At 41.9% G+C, this 24,068-nt stretch overlaps 1 protein-coding gene across 5 annotated transcripts in view; it reads right to left on the bottom strand.

Moving 5' to 3' along the window:
* CRYL1 (crystallin lambda 1) overlaps positions 1 to 24,068 on the bottom strand; it is a 178,020-nt gene that overhangs the window by 116,320 nt on the left and 37,632 nt on the right. For 2 of the 5 annotated variants that reach the window (XM_054506272.2, XM_045869144.3), the window contains one exon: positions 3,081 to 3,188. In XM_054506272.2, coding sequence (XP_054362247.2) covers positions 3,081 to 3,163 — 83 coding nt within the window. In that variant the 5' untranslated portion in view covers positions 3,164 to 3,188. Of the gene's footprint in view, positions 1 to 3,080; positions 3,189 to 21,943; positions 21,963 to 22,060; positions 22,219 to 24,068 lie in introns of those variants that run through there. The other 3 variants (XM_045869145.3, XM_045869146.3, XM_064586316.1) reach the window with 3 other exon arrangements.

Genomic DNA, 24,068 nt, shown 5'->3' with positions numbered 1-24,068 from the left:
ACTTTTGAAACTCTGCTGCTGCTAATGGCTTACACCTGCCCCCACCCTCAGAGTATACCCCAGGACCCAGAGCAGAGACACAGAAGCCCCTGGGAGTTCACATCCACCCAAGCCCCTAGGAATGCCCCAAGTCAGTGACTGATGCAGAAATATGGAAGCTCAGCTCTCTTGCCTTAAGGGGTGACAAACTTCACACAGCATTTTATGCTCTGGGACTCCATGGAATCTTGTTGATCCTGGGACTTCTCCTGAAATCATATCCTTATTAGTTGGCCTCTTTGTCTTCCTTTTCCTATCCCCACCAATCCCTCACTGGTTTCTCCTGGGAGCACTTCTTTAATAAATCGCTGGCCTGGGAATCCTTATCTCAGGATCTGATTCTGAGGAACCGGAGCTAAGACAACCTCAAGTACTGGAATTACTAGATATATGATACAAAACAATTATGTATTAAGTGCTCAAAGATTTTAAAAATGTAACCACAAAGAATGAGCAAACAGTGAGAAACTATTAAAAATGAACAAGTATATTTGGTAAAGAAGCAGACAGAATTATTAAAGTAAAATTTTTTTTTTTTTTAAAGATTTTGTTTATTTTTTAAGATTTTATTTTTTCATTTGACAGAGAGAGACACAGCGAGAGAGGGAACACAAGCAGGGGGAATGGGAGAGGGAGAAGCAGGCTTCCCGCAGAGCAGGGAGCCCAATGTGGGGCTCGATCCCAGGCCCCTGGGATCATGACCTGAGCCGAAGGCAGACGCTCAACCGACTGAGCCACCCAGGTGCCCCTAAAGTAAAAATTTAATTACTGAAATAAATTCAATGGATGGCTTAAATAACAGATTAGACATAGCTAAAACCAGAATTAGTGAACTGGAAGAAAAATCTAAAGAATGTATCCAAAATATATTCCAACAAGACAGGGAGACGGAAAATATAAGAGAGTTTAAAAGATGTGAAGGCTAGAATGTGTTGGTTCAACAGACATTTAATCAGAATCCCAGACGGAAAACTAGACCCAGCAATCTCATTCTTAGGTATGTACCCTGTAGATATTCTTGCACTTCTGCACCAGGAGACATATGGAAGGACACAAATGGCAACATTGTTTACAATAGCCCCCAAGTGGAAATAGCTTAATGTTCATCAGAAGGATAAAACATAAGTAAATAATAGCAAAGTCACACACTAGAAAATCATATAGCAATAAGCAATAAACCTAGATGTACTACAGCTATATAAACAATAACATGGATGAATCTCAAAAAATTCTTTTATAAAGCACAAAAATAAGCAAAACTAAACCATATATTATTTAGAGATACATAGCAATGATAAAACTTTTTTAAGGCAAGGTTAACAATATAGTTACTTCTGGTGAGAAGATAGAGGATCAGTCTCAAAAGGTGTACACAGGGTATTGACAATATTCTAGATCTCAAGATGGATAGTAGTTTCATGGATGTTCATTTTATTATATTCTTCATAAACTAGCATAAATGACCTATTTTGTATATATTAAATATTATATTAAAAGTAATGTTTGTAGACTCTCTATAAAACAAATAGTATAGATGGGTGCTAAAGGAACTCAGACCCACCCTTACCATGTCAGATGAACCACAGCTTGAATCTTGTATCTTACTGTGTCTTTGAGCAGGTTACTGACCATTCATAGAACTAAGTTTTCTCATAAAATAATGGCAATAATATCTGCCTCATGGGGCTTACTATGAGAATTTATATGGTAAGATTACTAGACTATAAATTCCACGGTGGGTAGGACTGTGTCTCTCTTACTCATCTATGTATCCCTAGTGGATAGCACATGCCTGGAACATAGCAGGTATTTATGCTAATTCCTCTTCCTTCTAAAAGAGTACAGAACAAAGTGTTAGGAGTATATGTGTTTAGCTTTAGAGTGGTTCTTTCATTGTTTTTGGTTTTGAGGTTTTTTTCATTTTTCAAGATTTTATTTTTAAGTAATCCCTACACCAACGTGGGACCTGAATTTACAACCCAGAGATCAAGAGTCACATGCTCCACCAACTGAGCCAGGCAGGCACTCCTGTTTGTTTGCTTTTCAGACTGACGTTTCATCTTGGCACTGACTATATGTTACTCTATGTAAGAAGTAACTTGACTTCTCCAGGTTTTGGGTTCTTAATCTGTTGCACAACAAAACTGAACTAAGATATATAATTTCTCAGTGTCTACAGCCTGATGTCACACAATATATATATTAGTCTTTTCAAAAAGTAAACAATAAAGTCAGCATATTTTTGTTACACAAAATGCAAATTCAAGTTACACGTTCATGGATATCCCCCAAGAAGAATAACTACCTAAACAATACCATGTGTGAGATGATCCAAACTGTGTTCAGCGATAGTCCTCTTAGGTGAATGTGTCATGAATTAGGGCCCTTTTACCTTCCAGCACATTACATTAGTTTGGTGCTCCTATCTTTGACCTCCCTCATTCTTGGCCTCTTTCCTATGGTTCCTATTTTTCTTCTGTGATTATTCCCAAAACTTAGCCCTCCTCATGCTTAGCACTCAGCGTATGTAAGTTCATCGACTCGGACACCTTTAACTATTACAGTTATCACAATTCATTTGAGTCCTGACAACATTAGATCAATAGGTCAAAACAAACCTCAGGACCCCCTGTTCCTAAAACATAATGCCCATGCAGCTCTGGCTACCACATGCTGAGCACCGACTCGTCTGCCCAGAGGGAACACAGGGAAACCCAGAGCACCGGGCCTGTGTGACACGGGAGAGAAGCTGACTCACTCAGGCTGGAAGCCTAAGAGGGATGTTCAGCTCCTCCACTCCCATCACACATCTTTACAATCCTAATGGCACTCTCCTCATAATCTGAGCCCCTTCTTCAGTCTGAATTTGTTATGGCTCACCCACCGTGGGCTTGGCCTTTCCAGCTCAAAGGCACTGTAACAGCCATCAAATGTTAGAGTAAAATCACAGATATTTACAGCCTTGAGAATACAATAAACAAGACCCACTGAGAGCAGCAAGAGTTGTTTCAATTCCCCCTGGAAGGTGTCAGCTAACTTACCTGATCTTTTCCAAGGCATTTGTTACCTGCTGTGGCTCAATATCATAGAGCTTCACCTTGAAGCCTCCACTGGCAAACAACATAGCCCAGCTTTGCCCAATGAGTCCGCTAAAGGGAAAGAAAATTAAGAAAGGCTTCCAGTTAACTTCATGGAACAGTTTTTCATTCCTAACCCAGAATGAAATTTTTAAAATTATACAAGATCCTATTTTGAAATACTTAATATCTTAAAATTATACATCTGTCTAGCTGTATTTATTTAAAATGTTATCTCTTTCCATATAGGAGCCCCTGAATCCTCAGCTCCAGGGTCAGCTGTAACCTTCTGCCCGGTACACTGCTGGATGTCTGGTGGTTAACATTAGTTCACACACTGAAGCAAAAACTTACAGTAGAGAGGTGTGGTAGGGTGTGGTGGAGGCAAAAGGCCCCTCTGTGAACCCCCATTTGACCACTGTTTCAGGCAAGTTACTTAATGTGAAGAAAAGAGAGAGTATTTTCCCCAACCTCCTCAAATAAATAATTGCTGCTACCACCAGCAGCTTTTGAGCAGATCTTGGGTGCCAGGCAAGATTTAACATCGTACGTGGCTTTCCTCTGTTAATCTTTACAACAACCCCACAAGGTAGGTGCTATTATTATTTCCCATTTTATATATGGGAAAACTGAGGCATAGAGGGGTTAAGACTATGCAGGCTGTACATGCTACAGCTATGAGATGAACCCAAACAGCTTGACCCTCAGATCCTAACCACTGGTACCTCTGCCCACACTGTTTCAGTATGTTACCAGAAAAGGAAAAGATAAAAAAGACATGAAGAACTCACACAGAGTTGTTCAAAAGTTTCAAAATGAATGTTAAGGAGCACGTCTAGAGCCCAAATCTTGGTTTCTAGTATCATTCTCCAATAAAGGGAACCAAGGCTCCTTGGAGAAATGGCTGATTCTAGGACTGAGCCAGGAAATACACAACATGAGCCCAGAGTAATTGGGAGTGCCAGAACGTAAACAGTGCTAATAAAAAATTAAAATTTAAAAAAAAATTGTAAAAGCCTATCTTGACAAAACATGTCAAAGGAACGCAGGAGCCAACTGAAAGCTCTAGGGGACAAAGCTGGAATAAGTTGAGCAAAAAAAGAAAGTAACACTGGAATATAACCCAAAGTATAAACTAAGTATCCATGAGTCCACATTGATATCATAAATGTTTGAATAAATAAATGGGGGAGAAGCCAAATCTCCCTTGCAGAAGAATTGCACAGTAATTTATGTAGACACTCTGCCCTCAGAGAGTTGTAACCAATTCCCTATTACTGAAGCATGGGCTGTACAGAATGACTTCCTTCCAAAGAGTACAGTAATGAAAAGGGAAAATTTAGAGTGACTTTACAGTGGAGAAAACTGGCAAACATTACCTCAGACAAGTGATCAAGGTCAACATCAACAGTAATAAATAATGTTATAGGATGCACCCTGGATACAACATGATGAGAAGGGCACTTTATCTCTGTAGTCTTCCTCCCAAATACCCATCATCCATCTAATAATGAGAAAAACATCACACAAATCCCAACACAGAACAGTCTCCAAACTATCTGACCACCACTCCTCTTCACTGTCAAGGAGACTAAAAACAAAAAATATCTAAGAAACTCACAGTTGAGAGGAGCCAAAAGAGAAATGACAAGTAAATGTAATTTGGTATCCTGGATGGGATCCTGAACATTAGGTAAAAACTAAGGAAATCTGAATAAAGTAAGGATTATTAAATAATAATATATCGATATTAGCTCATTAATTATAATAAATGTACCACACTAATACAAGATATTAATAATAGGGAAAACTGGGTGAGGGAGTATATGGGAACTTTCTGTACTATCCTCACAATTTTTCTGTAAATCTAAAAAAATAAAGCCTATTTTTAAAAAAATGAATGTTTATAACAGCAATTCCACACTTAGGTATGTACCCAATAGAAATGAAACATATGTCCCAAAAAACACCAATTTGTACATATGTGTTTATATGAGCCTTATTCATAACAGCTAAATGGAAATGACCCAAAAGTCCAATAGCTAATGAATAGGTAAATAAAATGTGGTATACCCATAAAAAGTTATTCAGCCACAAAAAGGAATAAAGTACTGATATGTGCTACATGGAACCTTAAAAAAATTCTCAGCAAAAGCAGTCAGTCAGTAAGGTCTACATATTGCATGATTCCACTTCTAGGAATTGGCAAATCTATAGAGACAGAAAGTGGATCTGTGGTTGCCCAGGGCTGGAGAGGAAGGAACAGGAATGACAGCTGATGGAGGCAGGGTTTCTTTTGGAACGAAAAGAATACTCTAAAATTGACTATAGTAACAGTTGTACAACCCTGTGAATATACTAAAAGGGTGAATTGTGTGCTAGATGAATGTCAACAAATCTGTGATTAAAAAATGAACGTATGTGAAAATGTTTTGAAAACCAACTCCTGCTACATGAGTGTTCAGCTAGAGGTGAGAGGAAATCAAGGGATTTCTCCAAAGAAGGTGACATCCAGGAAGGTAGTTCATAGAGCTAATAGGCAACAAAATCCACTTAAACTTGTTTCCAATTCCAAACTCCAGTGCTGTTTCGTTACATTCCAAGCTCACCCATTCAAAAGGGTATACCAGTTTCCCCTTAGGGGACCCATAGGCTAACAGATATATTTGATGATGCTCCACAAGGGCAGAACTAATGGTGGGGCCAGTGAGAACTTACCGAGCCTGCTGAGTTATCCAACTCTGGATGCAAAGAATAGCTATCTGTGTTCATCATCTTATGATTTTAAAAATGACCGCTAAATTATTCAGACTTAAAAGGAAGGAAATTCTGGACACATGCTACAATATGGATCAAGGTGGAAGACATAATGCAAAATAAAATTAACTCAGTTACCAAAAGACAAATACTATGTGATTCCACTTGTATGAGGTACTTAGAGTAGTCAAATCCATAAAGACAGAGAATAGAATGGTGTTTACCAGGGGTTGGGGGAAGGGAGCACTGGGGACGTGTTATTTAATGGGGACAGAGTTTCAGTTTTGCCAGAGAAAAAGTTCTGGAGATTGGTTGCACAATGTAAATGTACTTTAACACTACTAAACCACGCACTATTCTCACAACTTTAATATGATTTGGAACTTTTCCATAATATAAAGTATATGAATGGGAAGAAAGGAAGTAGAGACAGAATATAGACAATTTTATTGAGGTCTGAAGAAAAATGTGGCAGTTACTCGAAGGACATAAGAGGTCAAGAGGGGATACTTACGAGGCTGGGAGAAATAACCGTGTTTACATGCTATAGAGCATGATTCCCTACAGACAACACAGTACTTTGGCCTGACACTCCTGCACCTACTTCCACTGCTTGGGTCGTCCTGAGGCTTGATGTTACTCAGGAAAAGGCAGCCCCAGTAATCAAGCAGGTGGAAAATCCTTGGAATTGGAGGTATCAGAACAGGGGTAGGTGATCATCGGGCATCAAATATTGGGTAGGTGATTAGGTGATCTACTTTTCTCTCAATCTTGAGATTTTTGCAATGCCACTTGGAATATTAAAAGTGAATTGCATCTGATCCACAAATTGCCCCTGGTACTCTTCATACAATTCAAAGACAAATCAACATTCTCTAGGGTTCCTCTAAATTGGAAGCTTCTCAAAATGTGATCCAGATATCAGCAACATATTCCCCACTTCAGAGGGGCCGAAAGGGGTGTGTGGACAAAGCCAGGCATTGAGTGGTGGGAGGCACTTTTCCATGAGCACTCACATGTCTTACTGGCTGTTCTTCAGCCAGATCATTTGTCAGAGTTATTTTGCAGAAATACATCCCTCGAGGATAAAGAGCAAGCCTGCTTACCTCTTACTATAAAAACAGTAGTTTCCCCAAGCTCAATGTTCCTGTCCTGGAACACAGTGAATCTGCAGGTATCCACCTGGAACCTCCACATCTCCTCTATGGGACTCAGGGCAAAAAGAATAAATGCTAATAGGATGCTCATGCTGCCTGCCCTGCTACGACTAAGAAAATTCTCTGTCTCTGACCCATGAGTCTCATGTCCTCTGCCAGCATTCAGGAAATATTAACAAGCTAAATTATTAGCTTGCAAGTAGACAGAACATTCAGCAGGACAGGCCTGTCTCAGATGTGGTGTCATTTCATTATAGTAACTACGTGCTACTTTGGGGAAGGGGGGTGGCTAGAATAGCCCGCTGTCAAAGGATGGGCTCCAAGAAGTATTATCCCCACTCCATCTCTCCTCCCCCTACCTTTCCTAATTCAGCTAATCTATCATTCCGGCTCTGAGTACAGAAAGCACTCCACACAGTTACAACGCCGCCCCCCCTCCCCCATCAGGCTTGGGCCCAAGCAACTGAAGGGAAGAGCTTGGCATGCCTCCCTCCTATTGACCTGAAAATCCTGTTAATGCCACAGAAGTGCTATCCAAGCTTCAAAGCCCTCACACAATGCTCACTTGAGCTAAGCCTCTGATACATACAAGAGGTTATTGAGAGGGGCTACTATCTTGTTACAAGGTATCTTATGTGAAGCCATTTGTTGGAAAAATGGGAGTGAAAACAACTAAAATACTTCTACTCAATTTCAGGAGAGGGAACAAGATTATACAAAATGTTTTACTCCATATTCTTCTGCAATATTAAAATATTTTACAATTAATGTAAAATTTACATATATAAATTTTTTATTAAACTCTCAATGCTCTAGACCTGTATTGTCTAATATGGTAGACTCTAGCCACATGCTGCTATTTAATTAAAATTAATAAATTTTAAAAATCATCAATAGTACTAGACATGTCTCAAGTATTCAATAGCCACATGTGATAGTGGCCACCAACTTGGACAGCAAGGGCATAGCAAGGACATATATAGAACATTTCCCTCTTTGCAGAAAGTTCTATTGACAAAGCTGTTCTAGACTCTGAGGGAAAAAACCCCATAGACCACAAGCCAGAGTTTGAAAGAGATAGCCCTGCCTGAAGACTTCTCTTCCTCAAACGCCCACTACCCTCCCCACACACACTTCAGAGCTGCAAGCCAGTAAGTTAAAAGGCCAGTAACATTCATGCAGGTCATCCCAAATGACCAGTCATTGACTCTAAATGTTTTTCTCCCCACTGCCAGTATCATAATGTTTGACATACATGGTGATTGACTCAACCATGAAAGGAGCGCGTCGTACGTACAGCCTGACTCTAGAATGGGTACTTTCACAGTGGGGTTGACAGTGTGTGTCCGCTCTGTGATAATCACCGAACTGTGTACGTAGGACTTCTGCACTCTGCTGTATGTATGATGTAATTCATAAAAATATTTTTCCGAAAGAGACTTCTTTTCCTTTCCACTTTGTGGCTTCAGAAACTACCACACCCCTCCAGAATGACTCATCTCCTCGATCCATGGAAAAGCTTTCGCCCACATGCTGATCGGGCGCGGGAGCCTGTCAGGGGTGAGAGCTCCACGGGGCCTCCAAGGCATCCTTAGCAGCAGACCCCTCCATCAGTAAGCACCCCCCCCCCCCCCACATCCTGTGTCCAGCACACAATGAAACAGAGAGGATGGGCACAAAAGGAAAGGACCTTAAGTGCCAGGCACGGGTAAGGCTCACAGGCCATACAAGGTCGAAGGGTGAGAGGTGTCAGCTGGCCTTTTTATAAAAGCCCAAGTACTGTTGCTGCTTTTACAGAAAAGACTTTCCACAAAGGAGAACACAATAGATTCACCTCATAAGTAAACCTCCTCCACCACCACTTGACTTTCAAAATACGTGAGTGTAAGTGCCTCTCAAATGAGCCTGCACGCAGGGAGAGGCACAACAAAGGGGGAGAAGGAAGCTTTCTGCAGAGAGGCTTTCTCGACTAACCAAGGTTACATCATTGCCTAAGCCTGCACTGTGCGGTGGGGCAGCCACGTCACAGCCACACGGCACTAGCTGGCATTTGCAAAGTGCCTAGTGTGAAGTGAGATGTACTGCCAAGTGTAAAAAGCACACTGGGTTTTAAAGGCTATGCCCCCAAAAAAGAATGTAGACTCTTCCAAAAGTAATATTTTACATCAATTACTTGTTGAAATAATAACCTTTTTTTTCTAAAAGATTTTATTTATTTATTTGAGAGAAGAGAGAGCGAGCATGAATGGGGGAAGGTCAGAGGGAGAAGCAGACTCCCTGTGGAGCAGTGAACCTGATGTGGGGCTCCATCCCAGGACCCCGGGATCATGACCTAAGCTGAAGGCAGACACTTAACCTACAGAGCCACCCAGGCAACCCTAATTTCACCTTTTTTAAATTGCAATTACTACAAAATATAATTACATATGTGACTAGCACTGGTGGCTCACATTACATTTCTAACAGGCAGCAACGACTTAAAGAATCATCGGGGATCATAATTCAATCATTTATCTTAGTTGTTTTTTTGGTGTCAGGACACCTAGTTCCACCCCCAACTCTGCAACTCTGCTGCGATCATACAGAAGTCAGTCTCGTGTCCAAGAGAGCTGTAGTCCTTCATCTACAAATGCACTTGGGGGTGGGGAGGCATTCACTCTAGAGCAGTAGTTTTCAACCTTTCTACCAAAGACATTTCTACAATAATCCAAGCCACCACGGTCCTCATGTTTGAATACTGATTGCAAATAAATTAACTGATCTTACTAACTTTGTTAATGACCAAAAAATCAACATAAGACAAATGTCCAAAAAGAAATATTTATAACATTAAATATACATAAACTCCTATAAACCCAGAAATAAAAGATGAATACACCAAACACAAGAGGGGGTAAACTGCTATAAAGTATGTGAACAAACTAACTTGAAAATATACTCTACTGCTTTAGTCTAATAATAGCAAATAAAATATATATCCAAAAGACAGAGATTAAAAAAACGGACAATGCTTAGTGTTGGTGAAGTTATGGGCAAACGGGCACTTACAAACCACTGTGGGGAATAAAAGAGGTGCAAAGTAGCTGGGGGCAGTCTCACAGCCTGTATCAAAATTAAGTATTTCTAACATTTGACCTGGGAATTTTACTTCCCGAATTGATCTTAGGCTAGGTTAATATGGGCAACACACAGACACTCATTTACAGTAGAATTTATATTAGCAAAAAAGTAAAAACTAACCCTGTAACATTCAGCATTAAATAAATTATATACAGATAAAGCAAAGAGAGCAAATTTTTAACAATTACTGAATAGCAAAGTGGATATGTGGGTATTCTTTTTTCCATAATTTCTACTCTTCTGTGTATTTGAGAATTTTTATAAAAATTTGAGGAGAAATTAGTTATATTCCATACAACAGGCATTAAAGACAAAGCCGATTTCTTCTTGTTACAATAGTTTCAAAGCCTGTATCGCCCGTAGTCCTCTAGAGGAGGGACCAAGAGCAAAAAGCCAAGTGCTGGGAAGCTGCTGGCATCGCTCCTCCCTCACACACACCCAGTCATTCATGACTGGACACAACACGGCATCTGACCCAAAGTGACCATCAGCTGGCTTACCAGCACCTGCTATACCTGCAGCCTGGCTTGCACAGAGGAGACAAGCCCAGCAGACTTCCTCTCCTGAAAACTGGACCTAAAATGTGGGAACTATAAGTCAGTAATGGGCACTGGAGTTGAAAGATTATGATGCTGGGGCTGGCAGCAATGTGCAAGAAAAAGAAGCAGAGGGGAGAGGAAAAGTGAGCAAGGACAGGCAGGGGGAGTCTACGGCGCAGACTAATATAACCAGGTACAAAGATCAGACCACAAAGCGCCAGAATGAAAGTTCTGTCAGCTTTCTTGTGCCCAGCACAACTTTACCTTGGGCCCAAATACAATTAGTTTCCTGCCCTTAGAGCTGTTGACATCCTTTTTTTTTTTTTTAAAGATTTTATTTATTTCTATGAGAGAGAGCACATGAGAGGGGGGAGGGTCAGTGGGAGAAGCAGACTCCCCGCCGAGCAGGGAGCCCGATGCGGGACTCGATCCCGGGACTCCAGGATCATGACCTGAGCCGAAGGCAGTCGCTTAACCAACTGAGCCACCCAGGCGCCCCGTTGACATCCTATTAACTTTTTCTGAACCCCTAGATACCTGGGGACCATGTAATGGGTCCCTACCATTCTAACAATTCTGATATGCGTTAAAGCTTCTAAATTCATAAATCTGAATTAGTACTTCAAAAAACTACTGCAGGTGAAGGGGCACCTGGGTAGCACTCCAAAAAAAATTAATGCCTCAGAAAGTTTCTTATAAAAAATGTACATAAGTCGCCCCAAAGTAAAATTCTGGAATTAAAATATTAAGACTAGCTTAAGGGATGAATTACTTGAAATAAAATAACATTCTACCAGACAGGGTTCAAGACCGCAACTTAAAAGGATCCTGAACTTGCCTCTTCCCAGGAACACAACAAATCTAAGCTACACATCAATTTCCTCTGAAAAGGACCCAAAAGCCAGCTGAACAGCTCCTCCACAACAAAAGATAAAAGGGCCACATTGAGTGGGATAGGAGAGGCAGAGACACAGTCTCATAAGAAACCCAACCCAAGACATGGTGACCCACAGCCTCATCATAATACAGACCTTGTTCCCAAGGACCAAGGGATTTGTGCCCCCACATCAGGCACCCCAACCCTACAGAACTATACTAGAGAAAAAAGCTCCCCCCTGCCAAGTGTTTGGCCTCAAAAACCAATGGGCTTACTTCCAGGAGAACCACAGGGCTATGTGGAACGAAGAATCCACTCTTAAAGGGCTCGTGCACAGACCCACAGACCCTGGGACCCAGCACAAAAGCAGTAGTTGGAAAGGCACCTGGCATATGCAAAGGGGACTGACCTATTAGTTTTAAAGCATCTGAGGAAAGGCAGGAACTTGTTGGGACTCTCTGAAAACAGAGGCACTAGTGGGTGCCATCTTTGTGTTCTCCCTCTGCCTCGGTGGTGCCAGCTTTGGCAAGCACCATTTTTTAACACCCCGCCCCCAGCCTACTATCTCAGGTGGGAATGTCCTGCCCCACCTCCACAGAATGCTGCCTTGGCCTGCCCTGCCATTGCCAGCAGGCATACACAGCCCACCCAGAAGACGCCCCTGGCTCGGATGGCCAGAGGGGCTTGTGTTTCTGGGCCCCATGGTCTGAACCAATCAGAGAAACACTCCCTGGCAGGCTACCACTCCCAGGGCACTGTGCAAAAGAAGATGGAAACACATGTGAAAAGGCCTATTTTCTCGTTCTGGAGCTTCAGCCTGAAAGGCAGGCTATTATGATTACCTATCAATAATTACTTTCAACATAAATGAACTAAGTTTTCCCATCAAAAGATTGGCTGAGGGGCGCCTGGGTGGCTCAGTCGTTAAGCGTCTGTCTTCAGCTCAAGTCATGACCCCAGGGTCCTGGGATCAAGCCCCGCATCAGGCTCCCTGCTCAGCGGGAAGCCTACTTCTCCTTCTCCCACTCCCCCTGCTTGTGTTCCCTCTCTCGCTGTGTCTCTGTCAAATAAATAAATAAAATCTTTAAAAAAAAAAAAGAGTGGCTGAACAGATAAAAAGATAAGACCCATCTATATGCTGTCTACAACAGACTCACTTCAGATGTAAGGACACACACAGAATGAAAGTGAAGGGATGGAAAGAAAAGATATTTCATGCAAACAGAACCCAAAGCTGGGTAGCTATACTTATATCAGACAAAAGAGACTTTAAAACAAATACTGTAATAAGAGACAAAGAAGGGCATTACATAATGATAAAGGGGTCGACCCAACAAGAGGATATAACATTTGTAAATATTTATTATGCACCCAACATAGAAGCACCTAAATACATAAAGCAAATATTAACAGAGCTAAAAGGAGAAAATGACAGCACTAATACAATAATAGCAGGAGGCTTTAACATCCCACTTACATCAATGGATAAATTATCCAAACAAAAAATCAGTAATTCCACTATTGGGTATTTACCCAGGGAAAACATTAACTCATAAAGATACATGCACCCCTATGTTTATTGCAGCATTATTTACAATAGCCAAAACATGGAAGCAACCTAAGTGTCCACCAACAGATAAATGGATAAGGAAAATGGAGTGTATACACGCACATGCACACACACACACACACACACAGAGGAATATTACACAGCCATAAAAATGCATGAAATCGTGCTATTTGAGACAACATGGATGGACCTACAGGGTATTATGCTAAGTGAAATAAGTCAGACTGAGGAAGACAAATATCATATGATTCCACTCATAAATGGAACCTTAAAAAATGAATAAACAAAAAGCAGAATCAAAGCTATACATAGAGAGAACAAACTGATGGTTCCTGGGGGCAGGGAGGCAAAATGGGTGAAGGGGAGAGGGAGACAGAGGCTTCCAGTTATGGAATGAGTAAGTCACAGGAATAAAAAGCAAAGCATAATGAATACAGTCAGTGATATTGTAATAATGATGTAATGGCACAGATGGTAACTCTACTTGTGGTTAACATAGCATAATGTATAAACTGGTCAAATCACTAAGTTGTACACCTGAAACTAATGTAACATTGTGTGTCAACTATACTCAAAAAAAATGTAGCTCTCTCATGAAAAGAAATTAAATCTAAACATGTTGCTGTTCTTTAATCAATTAATTAAAAATAAATTTAAAAATAAGAAAATTGGTAAGGAAACATCAGCCTTAAAAAATACTTTATACCAGGGGCACCTGGCTGGCTCAGTCAGTTAAGCACCACAAGTTTGATCTCAGGGTCGTGAGTTCAAGCCCCACATTGGGCTCCATGCTGGGCATGAAGCTTACTTAAAAAAAACAAAACAAAACAAAACACTTTATACCAGATGAACTCACAGATATTTACAGAATATCCCATCCAAAATCAGTAGAATACATATTCTTCTCTAGCGCACATGGATAATTCAGAATACATCATATGTTAGTCCACAAAACAAGTCTCAATCAATTTAAGAACATTAAAATCATATCAAGCACCTTTTCCAACAATAATGATATAAAACCAAAAAGTCAATATAGAAAGACAATGGGAAAAATCACAAATACGTGAAGATAACACAACATGCTACCGAACAACCAATGGGTCAAGAATAAATCAAAGGAGAAATAAGAAAACAATACATGAAGACAAATTCAAAGTGAAATACAACAGTCCAAAATCTACAGAATGCAGCAAAAGCAGTTTTAAGAGGGAAGTTTATAGTGATACATACCTACCTCAAGAAACAAGAAAAATCTCAACTACACAATCTAACTCTACACCTAAAGGAACTAGAAAAAGAAGAACAGACTACTCTACAAAATTAGTAGAAAGAAGGAAATAAAGACCAGAGCAGAAATAAACAAAACAGAGACTAAAAAGACAGTAGAAAAGATCAATGAAACTAAGAGCTTGTTCTTTGAAAAGATAAAGTTGACAAACCTTAACCAAACTCACCAAAAATGGAGGACAGGGGTTCTTCAAATAAATAAAATCAGAAATGAAAGAAGAATAGTTACAACTGATACCACAGAAATATGAAGGATCATAAAAGACCACTAAGACAATTATATGCCAACAAATTAGACAACCTAGAAGAGACGGATAAATTCCTAGAAACAATCCTCCAAGACTAAATCATGAAGAAACAGAAAATCTGAATAAACTGATTACTAGCAAGGAGATTGAATCAGTCATTAAAAACCTCCCAACGGGCGCCTGGGTGGCTCAGTTGGTTAAGCGACTGCCTTCGGCTCAGGTCATGATCCTGGAGTCCCGGGATCGAGTCCCGCATCGGGCTCCCTGCTCAGCGGGGGGTCTGCTTCTCCCTCTAACCCTCTTCCCTCTCGTGCTCTCTCTCTCTCATTCTCTCTCTCTCAAATAAATAAATAAAATCTTAAAAAAAAAAAAAAAACCTCCCAACGGGCACCTGGGTGGCTCAGTTGGTTAAGCGACTGCCTTCGGCTCAGGTCATGATCCTGGAGTCCCGGGATCGAGTCCCACATCGGGCTCCCTGCTTGGCAGGGAGTCTGCTTCTCCCTCTGACCCTCTCATGCTCTATCTCATTCTCTCTCTCTCAAATAAATAAATAAAACCTTAAAAACAAAACAAAACAAAAAACCTCCCAACAAACCAAAGTCTAGGCCCAAACTGTCCACTGATGAATTCTACCAAATATTCAAACAAGATTTAATACCTATCCTTCTCAATCTCTTCCAAAAAATTGTAGAGGAGGAAATGCTTCCAAACTCACTTTACAAGGCCAGCATTACCCTGATACCAAAACCAGACAAGGACACTACAAAAAAAGAAGAAAAGGGGGAGAGAGAGAGAAATTAAGAAAATTATAGGCCAATATCCCTGATGAACAAAGATGCAAAAATCCTCAACAAAATATTAGCAAACCAAATTAAATAATACATTAAAAGGATCATACATCATGATCAAGTGGGATTATTCCAGGGATGCAAGAATGGTTCAATATTCACAAATCAATCAGTGTGTTACACCACATTAACAAAATGAAGGACAAAAATCATATGATCATCTCAACAGATGCAGAAAAAGCATCTGACAAAATGCAACATCCACCTATGATGAAAACTCTCAACAAAGTATAGAGGATACATACCTTGATATAATAAAGACCAACTATGACAAATGCACAACTAACATCATACTCATCTGTGAAAAGCTGAAAACTTTCCTCTAAGATCAGGAATAGGCAGGATAATTGAACAAGATCTTGAGTAAGATCAAGATGATTACTCACTCTCACTACCTTTATTCAGCATAGCATTGGAAGTCCTAGCCAGAGCAATTAGGCAAGAAAAAGAAGTAAAAGGCCTCCAAACTGGAAAAGAAGAAGTAAAACTCATTATTTGCAGATGACAGGATACTGTACTTAGGAAACCCTAAAGATTGCATTAAAAAAGTGTTAGAATAAATGAATTCAGTAAAATTGCAGGATACAAAATCAATATACAGAAATCTCTTGCATCTACACACTAATAACTATCAGAAGAGAAGGGTTTTTTTTAAATCCCATTTACAACTGCAACAAAAAGAATAAAATACCTAGGAATAAATTTAACCAAGGTGGTGAACGACCTGTACACTTTAATACACTTTAATAGAACTTTAAGGCATTGATGAAAGAAATTAAAGAATACACCGATGAATGGAAAGTAGTCCACGCTCAGGGATTTAAAGAAATAACACTGTAAAAATGTTTTCACTACCCAAAACAATCTACAGATCCAAGGCAATCCTATCAAAATCCCAATGGCGTTTTTCATAGAACTATAACAAATAATTCTAAAAAGCTAAAGGGTTCTTTTTTTTTTTATGTTATGTTCATCACCATACATTACATCATTAGTTTTTGATGTACTGTTCCATGATTTATTGTTTGCATATAACACACAGTGCTCCATTCAGTACGTGCCCTCTTTAATACCCATCACCAGGCTAACCCATCCTCCCACCCCCCTCCCTTCTAGAACCCTAGTTTGTTTGTCAGAGTCCATAGTCTGTCATGGTTTGTCTCCCCCTCCGATTTCCCCCCCTTCATTCTTCCCCTCCTATCTTCTTTCTTTCTTTTTTTTTTTTTTAACATACTGGGAAAGAAGAACGAAGCCAGAGGTATTATGCTCCCTGGTTTCAACCTATGGTACAAAGCTACAGTAATCAAAACACTACAGTATTGGAAAAAAAAAAAAAACAGACACGCAGGTCAACAGAACAGAGTCCAGAAATCAACCCATACATATCTGATCAATTAATTTACGACAATGGAGGCAAGAATATACAATTGGGAAAGGACAGTCTCTTCAGTAGTGTTGGGAAAAATGGATAGCCACATGCAAAAGAATGAAAATGGACCACTATCTCATACACACACAAAAATTATCTCAAAATGAATTAAAGACTTGCATTTAAGACCTGAAACTATAAAATTCCTAGAAGAAAACATAGGTGGTAAGCTCCCTGACATTTTTCTTAGCGATGTCTTTTTTTGGAGCTGAAGCCAAAGGCAAGGGAAACAAAAGCAAAAAGAAACAAGTGGGACTACATCAAACTAAAAAGATTCTGCACAGCAAAGGAAACCATCAAGAAAATGACAAGACACATGCCGAATGCCAGAAGATACTTGCAAATGATATATACAATAAGGGGTTAATATCCAATATATATAAAGGTCTACAACTCAATAACAAAAAACCACCCAATTAAAAATGAGCAGAGGATCTAAATACACATTTTCCAAAGAAAACATACAAATGGCCAACAGACACATGAGGAGATGTTCAATATCACAATCAGGGAAATGCAAATTAAAACCACAATGAGATATCACCTCACACCTGTCAGAATGGCTAAAATCAAAAACTCAAGAAACATCAAGTGTTGGGGCGCCTGGGTGGCTCAGTCGTTAAGCGTCTGCCTTCGGCTCCGGTCATGATCCCAGGGTCCTGGGATCGAGCCCCACGTCCAGCTCCCTGCTCAGCGGGAAGCCTGGTCTCCCTCTCCCACTCCCCCTGCTTGTGTTCCCTCTCTCGCTGTGTCTCTCTCTCTGTCAAATGGCAAGAATGTGGAGAAAAGGGAACCCATGTTGCACTGTTGGTGGGAATATAAATTGAAGCAGCCACTCTGGACAACTGCATGGAGATTACTCAAAAAATTAAAAATAGAAATATTATACAATCCAACTATTTCAAGGTTTGGTTATTTACCCAAAGAATACAAAAAACACTAATTTAAAAAGATATATACACACCTATGTTCATTGAAGCATTACTTACAATAGCCAAGATATGAAAACAACCTAAGTGTCCACCTATGAATAAATCAATAAAGAAGACATAGTATACACACACACACACACACACAATGGAATACTACTCAGCCATAAAAAGGAAGATCTTGCTATTTGTGACAACATGGACAGACCTTGAAGGTATTATACCAAGTGAAACATGCTGGACAAAGACAAATACCGTATGATTTCACTTATAGTGGAATCTAAAAAACAAAACAGGGCGCCTGGGTGGCTCAGTCGTTAAGCGTCTGCCTTCGGCTCAGGTCATGATCCCAGGGTCCTGGGATGGAGTCCCACATCGGGTTCCCTCCTCGGCGGGAAGCCTGCTCTCCCTCTCCCACTCCCGCTGGTTGTGTTCCTGCTCTCGCTATCTCTGTCTCTGTCAAATAAATAAATAAAATCTTAAAGTAAATAAATAAATAAAAAATAAAAAACAAAACAAACTAAACTAAACTAATCTGAACTCATAGATATAGAGAACAGACTAGTGGTTACCAGAGGCGAGGGGGATTCAGATGGGCAAAATTGGGAAAGGGGCTCAGTTGTATGGTGACGAATGGTAACTAGATTTATGGTGATCATTTTGCAGTGTATACAAATACCAAATTATAATGTTGTACACCTGAAACTTATATAATGTTATATACCAATTTTACCTCAATTAAAAAAAAGGGGGGGGAACCAACATCCTAACAAGCCCTTCACACTGCATTATCAGGTAAAAAAAAAAAAAAAAAAAGAAGGCAATCTCTGTTATAAAAGCTCAAACATCTGTCTACTAGGACCAGGCACGATGGATACACAGCCGGTAATGATAGTTTCTACCCTAAGGGGAAGGCCCTGGAATCAGAACTTTTCCCCGAGGAGACAGGCCCCTGAGCTCAGTCCTAAAGAAGTGTGCTCGGTGAAAAAAGAGGCACAGGAGAAAAAGCGCACTTGAGGCCCCAGGAACATGGCAATGTTGGCCTTCTCCCCCGGATTGGTTCCTATTTTAAAACAAGCTCAGGGCCTAAAATTTGGGCAAACACAATGCAGTATGTATGTGAATATAGAATTCATATTTTAGTTATTCAGAAACACAGTATTATATAAAGGTAAGTTCCCCTGCAGACTTCTAGGGCTAACAGATATGAAAGCTTGAGAACATCACACTCAACTACACCACTCAAATGCCTTCAGGAAACCCACTTTTACTCCCATTTTTTGAAGTTGCCATTACCATATTTTCCCTTTCTTTATGTTCCCACAGCCCTCGATCCGAGAGGCTTTTCTCTTCTTTTTTAATTCTTCAAAAACCCACTCCTATTCTGTCAAGCCCACCATTCTGAAGCGACTTGCCCTGGATGCTCACAGGAAAGCTAAGTGGCCATGTGAAGAGTGTCCTTTATGGGGGCACCTGGGTGGCTCAGTAGGTTAAGGCTGCCTTTGGCTCAGGTCACGATCTCAGGGTCCTGGGACTGATCCCCATTTAGGGTTCCTTGCTCAGCAGGGAGCCTGCCGCTCACCCTGCTCGTTTTCTCTCTCTCATATAAATAAAATCTTAAAAAAAAAAAAGAGTATCCTTTATGAAAAAAAATCAATGGAAAAGTGAGTAGAGACTGTATTTCTAGCAAGTACTTTTAAGAAGGAATCTGGTAATTATTAGGAAAAGATGGAAAAACAATGGCCCAATATGTCCCTGAAATCGAAATACATATATTTGGTCTGTTGAAATCCAAGAATGAAACTCAACCAGGTTTTAGGGAATTAATTTACACTCCCCAGCCCCATCTTGTAAATGGATGTTCCTTGGAATCACCCATGGGGCCAGAAGAGAGAGAGCAGAGAGACAGAGAGAAAGGGGAGAGGGGAGGAAGGGGGAGGAGGGAGAGGAAAAGTGAGTAAGGGGAGAGGGGAGAAGAGAGTGGAAAGGGAGAGGAATGAAAGGAAGGAAAGCAGCACTACTCCAGAAGCAGAGATGCGTGTTTTCTGAGGTGCTGAGGGTGTGGGATAGACAGGAAGGGCTTTCTATCCTGTGCCAATTCCTGTGGTCATTAAAGTTTGCCAGCCCTCATCTAATTCCTTATCAACCTCCCTCAAGGGAAGCAGAAATCAACTGACTCACTAATCCCAGCTCCTTCTTGAAAGACTGTACTCCTCATGAAAGACCCAGGGCCAGACAGGCACAGTCAATTCCAAACTTCATTTAACATTTATTAGGTGAAAGCAGAATAACGCTCCAACACATGGCGTGAGATACACAAAACTCTAGCCCTTGAACCTGGACAACTAAAATGCAAGTCAAGCATAGTCACTGTGCCCAACACAAAGTACACTTTTTAAAATATATTTTTATAGGGGTGCCTGGGTGGCTCAGTTGGTTAAGTGACTGCCTTCGGCTCAGGTCATGATCCTGGAGTCCCCGGATCAAGCCCCGCATCCGGCTCCCTGCTCGGCAGGGAGTCTGCTTCTCCCTCTGACCCTCCTCCCTCTCAGGCTCTCTGTCTCTCATTCTCTCTCTCTCAAATAAAAAAATATATATATATATATATTTTTTTTTCTTATATTCCTTCACCAGGCAGCCACACACATCCACATGCCTGTAAAGGTCAAAGGCTCAGTTAATTGCACTGTTCTGTGACCAAAAGGAAGCTGACAAAAGCGCCCTGATTCCTTCTTTCAGTAGGTTCTAAAGGAAAAATCCTCACACTGGAATTGTCGCTGGGGGGCAGGGCAGATCGGCCAACACCTCAGTGGCATAGAGACACAAAGCCACCCCCAAAAAGGTGCTTCTAACTATAAATAGCAATCATTAACATGTCTATAGATTGCTGATAGCCTATCAATGCAAAGGTACGCATAAATACTTTTTTTTTTTTTAATGAAAAATAGCAGAAGTTTTAAAAGACCAGGTGGGGGCACAAACCAGAAAAATTTGAATGGAATTTAGGCTGTGAAACCGACACACCCTAGCAAACTCTGAGCTCCAGCGTTCCCCTCTGGAAACGGCGCTTTCTCCACGAATCAGGAATTAGGACTGCCCCCGTGTGTCCTCCAGGCACCTGTTGCCGCCCGGAGACACCCCTGGGTACAAGAACACACACATCCTCACGCCCTGCAGGCAGCCTGGCCAGGATGCGCAACGGGTCCTCGTTACTGGGGTAGCATCTAGGCCACTTACTGACTGTGACCAGGGGCAAACTGCTTAATCTCAGTTTTCTCATCCATAAAGTGGGAAGAGTTAAAAATACAGTTCTGCTGGGGCGCCTGGGTGACTCAGATGGTTAAGCGTCTGCCTTCCGCTCAGGTCATGATCCCAGGGTCCTGGGATTGAGCCCCACATCCGGCTCCCTGCTCAGCGGGGGGCCTGCTTCTCCCCCTCCCTCTGCTTCTCCCCCTGCTCATATTCTCTCTCTCTCTCTCTGTGTGTCTCGAATGAATAAATTTTAAAAACCTAAAAAAAAAAAATACAGTTCTGCACAATCTTTGCCAGACTTAATTTCGCCCAACGCCTAGGACGTCTATTTGTATTTGCCGGTAGGGCTGGCATCACTCAACTCATTCCACAAACCGCATTTCCACCGCAGCCTGCACTGTCAGCTTTTTTTTTTTTTAGATTTTATTTATTTACTTGAGAGAGAAAGAGACAGAGATAGCGAGAGAGAGCAGGAGCTGGGAAGAGTGGGAGAGGGAGAAGCAGGCTTCCCGCTGAGCAGGGAGCCCGATGTGGGGCTCGATCCCAGGATCCTAGGATCGTGACCTGAGCCGAAAGCAGACGCTTAACCGACTGAGTCACCCAGGCGCGCACCACCTTGCGGGTTAAGTCAGAACGAAGTGAAACAAAACCGCACTCTACAGCGTGCTTCAACCTGCAAAGCCACGCCGCTACTGGGCGCTCCTACAGGCCTGGCCCCTTTCACAGAGAGGTGCAAGGACGCACTGAACCCTCGAAGGTTGGAGGCTAGTATTCCACCATGCCGGTTCCACCTCTGGAAACTGACAGCGACCTGGACTCCCAAGCCGAGACGGCGACGCACGGGCCCCACGCTCCGGAGCACCGCGGGCCCGGGTCTCCTCCAGCGCCGTGGCAAGAACGCGGCGGGTCGGTGGGTCGGGCCGTTTACCTGCCAATGATCACCACCTCGCCGGTCGCTGGGGACGCCATGGCCAGACGCCTAGATGGCTCGGGGCCGTACCGCAAGTGCGAAGAGCTGTGCGCGACAGGGCTCTCGGGCGCCGCGCGCTGCGCCAGATCCCCGCGCCTGGCGGGGCGTGACCCGTGCCCATTGGCTTGGCACCCGAGCCCGGGGCGGGCGCGCGGGCCGGATAGGCTACTGGAGGGCCGGGGGGGCGGGCCCGCCGCCTCGGTCCCCATTGGGTGCGTGGTAGGCGGAGCCTCCACCCGGACACCCAGGCGCAGACCGGGAGCAAAGGCGAGCAGGCGGGGCTGTGGCCGGCTGGAGGATCCGGTGCGGGGGAAACGCTGGATGGAAAGCGCGAAGACCCAACCCTTCGGACTTCGGCAATTCATTTTTTCATATTTTAGTTTCCAACTGTACACCCTAAAATCAGTGTACATAGGAGGGGGCACCTCCAGGCTGGCACAAGGCTTGACCGCTAAAGGACCTCAAAGAAACTTGCAGTAGAATTTCCTCTTTGAAAATATTACCACCTCTTCAATACATACCCCGTTCAGGCCTTTATAGTGAGGGTGGTTATTGCTGAGTTTACACTCATAATTCGTTTCTAGAAAGATCCTCGCTGCCTTTCTCCACAGATGAGAACTGAGACCCAGGAACTTTGGGAAAGCAGGAAAGGAAAGCTCCAAATGTATTTATCTGTGAAACCGGAAGACGTCTTTGATCCCACTATACTATGCTAAGGGGACCGTGAGGAATAGGAGTTATTTGAGCTGTATGTACTTCCTCCTTCAAGAGGCAGAGTCGGTTTATGTATGACAGAAAGGAAATGTCCAGGAACAAACAAACAGACCAAGAGGAAAGAGCATCATACATCTCATGACAGTTTGTGTCCACACAGCACAAGCTGGGAAGGAAAATACCACAGTCATCCAATTCAAGAGGACTAGAGAGTACTCAAACTGAAAACATGCGCAACATTGACCTACTCAGATGACAAATGGAGCTCTTCCTTTGTTTTCCCCAGTCAGAACATGGAAAGAGGATTGTCAGAGGGAGGGGTAGGCTTTAAAGAACAATTTCACAAAGTTTCAATAAACACATAGAACAAGGTGCTCAACTCACTTAAGAGAGGATAAATGAAAAGTAACACAAAATAGATAACTCATCTTTCACCCACCAAATAGGCTAAAATTACAAAGACTGATAAAATATCCATATTGGCAATGAAGTGTTTCAGACCTGCAACCCTTTAATACACCGTTGAAGGCAGGCTTATATTGGCACAGCCTGTCTGGAGAAAAATGCTGTTGGGAGAGCAGTCAGCCATGAGCCCTCAGCATTCCTGAACTTTCTTGCTGAGTAGAGCAGACTGCAAGACATACCCACCTGATGCTAAGCTGTTTCTGTAGCTACGCACCCAGGCAGCTGAATAGATCAAGCCTCCTGCAGAGTGAGTACCTTGTAACTGCTCCCTCCTGGGGTGGGAGGGGACTGGCTTGTTTGCTGCTCACTACAGCGTCGGTTCTATGCTCAACAAGTGCTGGTCCCTTGGCCTTGCAAAAGCTGGGTCATCTGGCCCTCAGTGTAACCCTGTGGGAATTGGGGCTCCAAGATCAGGTGCAAATATGCTGAAACTCTGGCTATTGCTTTTGCTGTGAGTAGTAGGGTCTTTTATCTCTAATCCAGGAGTCTCATGTCTTCTGTCAGCTTCCACAAAACTGTGGCAAGCTAGCTCATTAGTTTGTAATAAGATGAAAATCTCACTTACAGTTCTTGACATGCCAAAATTTAAAAGGTATGTACTTTGGCTTTGCAATTCCAGTCCTAGAGATCTGTTGTATAGAAATACAGGTGGACATGAAGATAGACAAAATGTTTATTTCAGCAAATAAAATAGAATAGAAAAATATTAAAATATGTAGAATCTTAACATAATGTTAAAATAGACATTGAAAACATGATGAATATCTATCAATAAGAAACAGTTTTA

The sequence above is a fragment of the Mirounga angustirostris genome, unplaced genomic scaffold (genome assembly GCF_029215605.1).
Source record: "Mirounga angustirostris isolate CCGP_5_RB_7025 unplaced genomic scaffold, mMirAng1.0.hap1 SCAF_3, whole genome shotgun sequence".
NCBI lineage: Eukaryota > Metazoa > Chordata > Mammalia > Carnivora > Phocidae > Mirounga > Mirounga angustirostris.
Note: the sequence above shows the minus strand (reverse complement) of the source record. Positions and strands in the feature narration are given on the sequence as shown.